Genomic DNA, 9,096 nt, shown 5'->3' on the forward strand with positions numbered 1-9,096 from the left:
TTATATCAATAGAAACGATTTACAATTTACCATATATTACAGAAGACGCCGTTGAGGATTAAGCTCCCTTACTCATCACTTATTAGGATCTTATCCAACCAAATCTCTTGTGATTATCCATAATTATACGTTAATCATTTTGCTTCTCCACATTAACACACCGCCGAGTTACTCTCACTTCTTCAGTTGATTTCGTCTTGAGCTCGGCGATTTACCAATGGAGAATTTAACTCTTCCTCATGACTCCCTATTTCTTGGATTCGACAGCTCTACTCAGTAAGTTTCTCCTCCTGTCAGTCTATGCTCTAAATGAAAGCAACCCAGATAGATAAATTCTTTGCTTGATCATTGTTGCTTCATGGGTTCCTGTATTTTGCTCGGAATTCTTAAGCTTTAATGATTGACCAGTTAATTTAATCGAATTATTTTGCTTACATGCTGTATTTCGATGTTTCGTGAGAAATGCTTGCTTTGACATTTCTGAAAAAGCGTGAAATTTTGATTGCTTCAAGGTCCTTGAAGGCAACTGTTCTGGACTCCAATCTCAATATTGTCAAATCAGACCTAGTTCATTTTGACTCCGATTTGCCCCATTATAAGACCAAAGATGGAGTCTATAGAGATCCCTCTGATAATGGCAGAATTGTTTCACCCACCTTGATGTGGGTGGAAGCTCTTGATCTCATTCTACAGAGGCTCTTGAAATCCGGTATTGATTTTGGGAAAATTGCTGCTGTTTCTGGTAGCGGACAGCAACACGGTAGTGTTTATTGGAAGAAAGGAAGTTCTGCAATATTATCATCGTTAGACTCCAGTAAGCCATTGGTGGATCAATTAAGCAATGCATTTTCGATCAAGGAATCGCCTATATGGATGGATAGTAGCACCACTACGCAATGTAGGGAGATAGAGAAAGCTGTTGGTGGAGCATTGGAGCTCTCCAGACTTACTGGCTCACGAGCTTATGAAAGATTCACTGGACCACAGATCAGGAAGATCTTTCAGTCACAGCCTGAAGCTTATAATGCTACAGAGAGGGTTTCTCTTGTTAGCTCTTTTATGGCATCCCTTTTTATTGGAGCATATGCTTGCATTGATCACACTGATGGTTCTGGGATGAATTTGATGGATATAAAGCAGAAAGTCTGGTCTGAAATAGCTTTAGAGGTTTGTCTGCTGTATGTTTTGGATTTATGATTTACGTTTGCTAAACTTAACTTTGCATATTAGGTTGTTGTTCATATATTCCAGATTTTGTCAATTGCAGGCCACAGCACCAGGGTTGAAGGAAAAACTTGGAAAATTAGCCCCTGCCTATGATGTTGCAGGTCATATTGCTTCCTATTTTGTAGAGAGGTTAGTAGCATACATGTATTGTTTCCACATTGTGTTTCCTGCATGATGCAACTTAAGCTCTTGGGAAAAAGGGTAATAGATAGTGAAATCAAATAATTATACATTAATAAGAGCAAAATAGTTCAAGCCTCAGCTCCCCTTGGTATTCAAGATATTCTTACTAACTCATTAGTCTGTCTTGAGTTGTTCACAATTAGGCTGCACATCTCCTTTGTAAAAGTTTCATCAGATATAGATCGTTCAGAGTTAATCTCTTGTATCAGATGAACTTTGTTTTCTCCTTACCTCTTGATGGCTTTTAGCAATGAATTATATCTTATGCCAAAAAAAAAAGCGCAAAATATTTAACATGAAAATGCAAGTATGCAACTTTGGCCTCTTTGAGTAACTTTTCTATCATAATTTAGTTATTCCCACCATGCTGGGTACTTGTTCCTGAGCTTTGTTAATGAGTTGTGAATGTGATAAGCAAAATCAGGCCAAGGGTTGAGGGGACCACACAGGTGAATAATGGAAAGACCACAGACCAAAGCGCTACCCTTCTCTCACCAGACTTTCAGCTTACCCTCCGAAATCTCCCGATAAAGTTCCACAATCACCCACCACAACATCCTTATCCTCCATCTCTTCCTCGACTAAGCCCTCCACCCCTTCTACTTCCTCTAAATATCACATGGTTCGTCATCTTTCCAATAAAAAATACCAAGATCTCCGAGCTTGTAGGCTATGTTTTTATTGTAAACAACCCTACTCTCCTCTCCACCAATGCCCCAACAAATCCGAGGGCGAGGATGATGAAGATTCCCCCGATGTGGCTCGAGATATGGTGGAGACCTAAGAGAATTTTTTCTCTTGATGACGCATACTCGGATCACTCATATGGATTTGTTGCTCTTTTCGGTGGGAGGCATTTCCCACCCTTGTACCATGAAGTTATTAGGTCGTGTACTTGATACTGAGTTGATTGTAATGGTCGATAGTGATGCTAGCCACTGTTTTGTCTCTGAGTCACTGGTTCATAGGCTTTCCCTACTGGTGTATCACACCAAACCTTTCTCTGTCCGTCTAGGTGATGGTCGATACTTACAGTTCTTCGGCATGTGTCTCAGCCTCACCATAAATTTGGGGTCTTTAACCATCTCTCCTTATTGTTATGTGTTCCCTTTAGGCGGGGTGGATATCATTCTGAGCATCTCTTGGTTAGAAACTTTAGGTGATGTCAAAATGAATTGAAGAAAACAGACAATGCATTTCTCTCACATGGGTGGCAAAATTACTCTCTCTAGCCAGCCCTGGTTTGCACTCTGGCTTCCTTCCAATCTATTCAAAAAATGGATGATATCGACTCAAGATTCTTATTATGGGATTGTTCATCGGTTGATATTCTACCTGATTCTTTCAACTTATCTCTCTCTCTGGATCAGCATCAACTAGACAGTTTGCTTAGCCAATATTTGACTGTGTTCTCAAGCAAAGTTGGCTTACCACCAGTGAGGCTATATGACCATGTCATTCCCTTGCAGCCAAGTACATCTGTAATATCAGTCAAGCCTTACCGTTATGGGTACTATTAGAAAGATGAAATTGAGCAGTTGGTCTCAGAAATGCTTGTTGTCGGGATTATCCAACCCAACTCTAGTCCTTTTTCTAGCCCAGTTCTCCTTGTCTGCAAGAAGGATAGAAGTTGGCATTTCTGTGTCGATTACTAGAGCCTTAATCAGGCTACTATTCTTGATCATTATTCTATTCCTATAATTCAAGAGCTATTGGATGAGCTTCATGGAGCAATTTTCTTTTCCAAATTGGACCTTTGATTTGGTTACCACCAAATTCGAATCCGGCCTGAGGACATTCCAAAAATAGCATTCAAAACACATTCTGGGCATTATGAGTTTCTGGTCATGCCTTTCGGATTGACCATACCCTAGCTACCTTCCGGGCTACGATGAATGAGGTTTTTCGTCCCTTCCTATGGCGTTTTGTCTTAGTCTTCTTTGACGACATCTTGGTGTATAGCAGTAACTAGGATCAACGCATCCAACATTTAGCTACTATTTTACAGACCTTACAATCTCAGCACTTACTGTCAATAAAAAAAATGCTCATTTGCTAGGTGTTCTCTAGAGTATTTGGGACACATCATCTCCAACCATGGACCCTAATATAATATCCGCAGTGGTTTGGTGGCCTATCCCAGTTAAAGCTGTGAGAGCATTATTGGGATTGATTGGCTATTATCATCGGTTCATTCAGAATTATGGTAAGATTGCCGCTCCGCTTACCACTCGTACTATCAAGGAATCTCAATTGCAGTTTCAATAGAATCAATCTGCCCAAATGGCTTTTGATCATCTGAAGCAAGCTATCATATCTGCACCCGTCTTAATTATGCCAAATTTTACTAAGCAGTTTGAAGTCAAGTGTGATGCGTCAGGATATGGGGTGGGTGCAGTACTAATGCAACAAGGACAACCAATAGCCTATTTTAGTACGGCTCTCTCTGCCCAAACTATGTCTACTTTAGCATATGACTGCGAACTAATGGCACTTGCTTTTGCCATTGAGCATTGGCAACCATACCTCTTGGAACAGAAGTTTGTTGTAAGAACTGACCAACGCAACCTTCGCCATCTTCTTGAGCTACAAATTGTTACTCCGGTTCAGCAATGTTGGATTTATAAATTGTTGCACTACAAATTCGTGATTGAATATAAACTTGAACACACCATTAGGGCTGCTGATTCACTTTCGCATCAAGGTGACATTGAGTTAAATGCTCTCTCTCACCCACGCTGGATTGATTTGGATGAATTACAAGTTGCTGTCCACTCCTGCTCATTCCTAAGGGAATCTGGGAGGATATCTCCTTAGGCTTCATCACTGGTTTGCCCAAATCACACGGAGTTGACTGCATCTTGGTATTGATTGATTGACTTTCGAAATATGGCCTTTTCCTCGCTCTGCGACATACTTTCACTGTCAAATCAGTTGCTGAACTATTTGTCAAAGAAATTATGCGGCTTCATGGCATTTCTCATTCCATGGTTAGTGATTGGAATCCTATCTTTATAAGCAATTCCCAGCAAGAATTGGTTTGAATCATGGGGACGACGCTGAGGATGAGTTCAGCATACCATCCATAGACGGATGGTCAAACAAAGTGCTAAACCGAAGTCTAGAGCAATATCTTCGTTGTTTTGCCTCGGAGTAGCCTAAGTCATGGGTTCATTGGCTACATTGGGCTGAATTTTGGTATAATACAACCTTTCAAGGAGCAATTAAACTCACTCATTTGCAGGTTGTGTATGGGAAGCCACCTCCCTCCATTTTACAGTACATGCTAGGTGAAACAAGGGTGGAAGAACAGGTTGTGTATGGGAAGCCACCTCCCACCATTTTACAGTACATGCTAGGTGAAACAAGGGTGGAAGAAGTGTCTCATGCTCTGCTGGACAGGGATGAAATAATCAGGCAACTGAAGTAAAATCTGAATAAGGCGCAGGCTGCCATGGCCAACCAAGCAAACAAGAAACGCTAAGATGTTCAGTTCGACCTAGGTGATAAGGTTTTCCTTAAACTTTGCCCTTACCCTCAGTTATCAGTTAAATCTCGGATCCATCCAAAGCTGGCAGTAAGGTTTTATTGGCTTTTTCTTATCACTGCTGAGATTGGAGCAGTTGCTTATGAGCTTATTTTACCACCAGAGGCAAAGGTTCATTCCATTTTTCATGTCTCACAACTTAAGAGGGTTACTGGTGATCATGCTGTGGTCACATCTTTACCTCCAGAATTAGTTGTTGATGAGCCTATTCCAATACAGCTTGAAACTATTCTCAACCGTCATTCCATAAACCAAAACAGCACCTCGGTACCCCAAGTACTCATTAAATGGCAGGGTTATTTGGTGGATGAGGCTACTTGGATGGATGAGAGTGATTTATAGGGATGATTTTTAGAATTTAGTCGTGGAGACAAGTCTTCTTCTAATGAGGTGGGTAATGATAAGCAAAATCAGCCAAAAGGGGTTAAGGAGACCACACAAGAAAATAATGGAAAAACAAAACCTGCGTGGAGGGTATATTCCAGAGATCAAGGAAATCAGGCAAGGGACAGGTGGGAAAAACCGTTTTGCCAGAGTAAAGGACAAGTGTGATGTTTCATGAGGGAAGGTATATAGTAGTATATATAGAAGGATATGTAATGGGAAAATGACATCGTGAATTTTTCTGTTCTTATGAATTAGGCGGATTATTTCTCTTGGGAGAATTGTCCTAAGAATTCTCTGTTCCTGCTTGTTAGCTCTGATCCATCAGTAAACAATTTCCCATTTTCCATTCCTTACTCTATCAGAATGCTTGTGAAGTTGTCTGCTGTAATGACTCCATGAACATGCTTGTGGCTATTTCTTCAATCAGTTGATGAACTGTTGGGCTGTGCGCTAAGAAAGTTTGTTTGTCCTGCTTTCTGTCTATGTATGCTCATTAAGTCTGGCTGTTTAGTGGATTGAGTTTAGCACCTCAAGAATTTCATTTTTATCTTGCAGGTATAAATTTAATAAGGATTGTTTGGTTGTTCAGTGGTCTGGGGACAATCCCAACAGTTTAGCAGGTTAGTAATCTAATAAGAATTATGTGATGCTTTCCATTTTACCTGTAACAATTGTCTGTGGCTTCCCATTTTTCCTGTAGATATAGAATTCAGCATATTCATAGTTTCAGGGTGATAAAGTGCTTTACTGGAACTTGTTTAAAGCATATGCAGGAGATGCTTCTCTTTCCCCTCATTTTTCAAGAGTTACCACAATTGAGTTTGCCTTAGTTATCTGGTCGTCTCAGACATGATCTAGTGAGAAATTTGCAAGAATTTGATTAAAGTGCTATCACAGTAATGCTCAAAATGAATTTTGAATCTTTTTCAAAGAAAAACTGAATTACTTGCAATTATTCTTTTGCCTTTCACATTGAGATCTCACAAGTAAAGACTACTTCCAAAAATTAAAAGCTTAAAATAAAAATCAGTTCATCATATTGTGAAATATTCTTCTGTTTCAAAGAAAATTCTGAAATTAAAATAAAGAAAAAAGAAAGCTGAAAAGGCATTTAGATTTGGGAATAAAGCACATCATTAATGACAGTTTCCTAACTGCTATTGTAACAGGGTCTTTATGTAGCACCTTTTACTGTAATGGTAGCTTTAAAAAGTTCTATTTTTAAAATTCAAAAATCAGTAAAAGATACAGTAACCATTGCTTTTCAATTTAAACAATGAATAGCTGTACTTAGAAGATTATAAAAGCTTGCTACATTAATGACATATTTTCAATTCAAAATAAAAATATTACTTGATATTAAGTCTTATTACTTGCTATATGCCATGGTTTCAGTATGTTTCTCTTCTTGATCATTTCTTAACCAAAAACTTGAAACTGCAGGTTTAACAGTTAGCGTTCCTGGGGATCTGGCAATTAGCCTGGGCACAAGTGATACTGTGAGTTGGCATATAAAATGCTTCCTCTGTTTTAGACATGGCTAGCTTAGCTTGCTTGCTAATGTATTTAACTTTTTGGATTTCATTGTCTCTGTGTGTTACTTCCCACTGCCCTCTTCTTTGCTATAACTCCATGGATTTATAGGGCTTCACTGCCTTCACCAATTAGCTTTGCTTCTCTAACTGCTTTTATGAGCTATATTGTGAATGATTCACCTTTGATCTAACATTTATAATCTTCTTGGGCCACTCATGCTTATATTTTAATCTTATGTATTAGATTGAGAAAAACCTCAATATTGATTCCTTCCTTACGAGATAAAAGTTAGTCGTAATATTAGGTTCTTTCATACTTTTTAGACTCGTAACCTTCTCATACTTGTCATAGGTTTTTGGGATTGCTATTGATCCCCAACCTAGATTAGAAGGGCATGTTTTCCCTAATCCTGTGGATACAGAAGGTTACATGGTAATGTTATGCTACAAAAATGGGTCTCTGACTCGTGAAGGTACAAATCCAACTCAGTATACATTCTAGCTATGTCATTTTATTGGTCCTTAATCTAACAACAATTTTGAACTAGATATTCGTAATCGATGTGCTGAGAAATCTTGGGTAGTCTTCAACAAGCTTGTGGAGCAAACTCCACCTCTTAACGGTTTGTGTACATGATTTGTTCTTTAATCTTTTTTTATATGATTTGTTTGTGTTTGCTGTCAACTCATTCTAGATTCTGCAACAGATGGCAAGCTTGGTTTCTACTATAAGGACCATGAAATTCTTCCTCCTCTTCCAGGTCAGATCTTGCATTTTTTTTACCCCATTATAATTAACAATTTTTTTTGTCCACAGCAAATATTGAGCCAGGCATTTGCATTGTGTTGACTTTCTGAATTTCAACTTCTTTCTGCGGGGCTTCCTTGCCTCTATTTATCCACCGCAACCTATACGTATGGAACCAAATTTCACCACTAAGTGTTTCTGTTTCATACAAAACCATGGGCCAGCAGAGAAATTATATGTAACCTGTTCAATCTCGGTGTATAAAGATACTATTTTTCACACCTTTCATATGTTTATATTTCCTATAGTAATTTGCTATAACCATTGTTGTGTATCCTTTTTATATTATTTTGTATTTTTGTCCATTTATTATCTAAAAAGACCCTGAAATCAACTAACGATTATTTCTGCAACCAGTTGGCTTCCATCGCTACAAACTCCACAATTTTACTGGTGACAGTCTAGAGGGAGTGAATGTACAAGAGATGCAGGAATTTGATCCTGCTTCCGAGGTTGGTACTAATAGTGTACTAGCAAAATTTTACATATGCAAACATTATACAAATAAAAAAAAAATCCATTTTCAGGTCCGAGCAGTGATTGAAGGCCAGTTCCTCTCAATGCGAGCTCATGCCGAAAGATTTGGCATGCCCATCCCTCCAAAACGAATAATAGCCACCGGTGGAGCATCAGCAAACCTTAGCATCTTGAATTTGGTGGCATCAATATTTGGCTGTGATGTCTACACTGTTCAAAGACCTGGTATGCAGTTTTTTGCTGTTCTATTGTTCGAATGAGTTTCTTTCCCCTCCCGGAAGCTCCTCTACCAATCTTATTATCATCTGATGAAGAAGCCCTTTACTTGCTTGGCAGATTCTGCGTCATTAGGAGCTGCTCTGAGAGCTGCTCATGGTTGGATGTGCAGTAAAAAGGGTAGCTTTGTGCCAATTGCATCCTTATACAAGGACAAGCTGGAGATGTCAGCTCTCAACTGCAAGCTTTCAATTAGTGCTTGGAGTCAAGAACTGACTTCTAAATATGCCTTATTGATGAAGAAGAGAATAGAAATAGAAAATCAGCTTGTCCAAAAGCTGGGACGCTGCTGAAGTAGGAGCTGCCACAGCCACACTGTGATGCCTCGATCGTGGTCTTTGGAAATGCTCAACAATTGTGAACCCCAAAAAGAAACAAATTATAATTCCTTTTGGTCGAAATGCTTCTTTACAATTACATTACATATCAATAAAAAGGATTTTTATTCTTTCAAATTTGGGCATTAGCTGTGTAATTAGTATGTTCGTGATTTTTTTTTTAATTTCTACTTTTCACAAATGCAAGAATTTAACTGGATTTTCTGTTACAGTTAGTACTTATAAATTAAGATAAAACCTAAAATTATTACAAGGGAGATCAAGCGAACAACCCTCCGAGGATTTCGAACCTACGTAAACAAGAACATCGACGGCAAC

The 9,096-nt window shown here is 38.8% G+C and overlaps 1 protein-coding gene across 1 annotated transcript; it reads left to right on the forward strand.

Moving 5' to 3' along the window:
- Positions 1-33: 33 nt before the first annotated feature.
- Positions 34-8,895, forward strand: LOC110606733 (xylulose kinase 2). Its single transcript, XM_021745691.2, has 11 exons — positions 34-276; positions 513-1,167; positions 1,268-1,356; positions 5,900-5,964; positions 6,788-6,843; positions 7,232-7,352; positions 7,428-7,502; positions 7,587-7,640; positions 8,045-8,139; positions 8,215-8,389; positions 8,501-8,895. The coding sequence occupies exons 1-11, from the start codon at positions 218-220 to the stop codon at positions 8,731-8,733; spliced, it is 1,677 nt and encodes a 558-aa protein (XP_021601383.2). The 5' UTR covers positions 34-217; the 3' UTR covers positions 8,734-8,895.
- Positions 8,896-9,096: the final 201 nt, after the last annotated feature.

Source organism: Manihot esculenta, chromosome 18 (genome assembly GCF_001659605.2).
Source record: "Manihot esculenta cultivar AM560-2 chromosome 18, M.esculenta_v8, whole genome shotgun sequence".
Taxonomy (NCBI): Eukaryota; Viridiplantae; Streptophyta; class Magnoliopsida; order Malpighiales; family Euphorbiaceae; genus Manihot; species Manihot esculenta.

What these genes read in the sequence shown, in the direction of transcription:
- LOC110606733 (XM_021745691.2), top strand. Translation starts at nt 218, where the DNA reads ATGGAGAATTTAACTCTTCCTCATGACTCCCTATTTCTTGGATTCGAC. An exon ending in GGTCTGAAATAGCTTTAGAG is followed by an intron (nt 1,168 to 1,267) that starts GTTTGTCTGCTG and finishes TGTCAATTGCAG; the next exon opens with GCCACAGCACCAGGGTTGAA. An exon ending in AATTTGATCCTGCTTCCGAG is followed by an intron (nt 8,140 to 8,214) that starts GTTGGTACTAAT and finishes ATCCATTTTCAG; the next exon opens with GTCCGAGCAGTGATTGAAGG.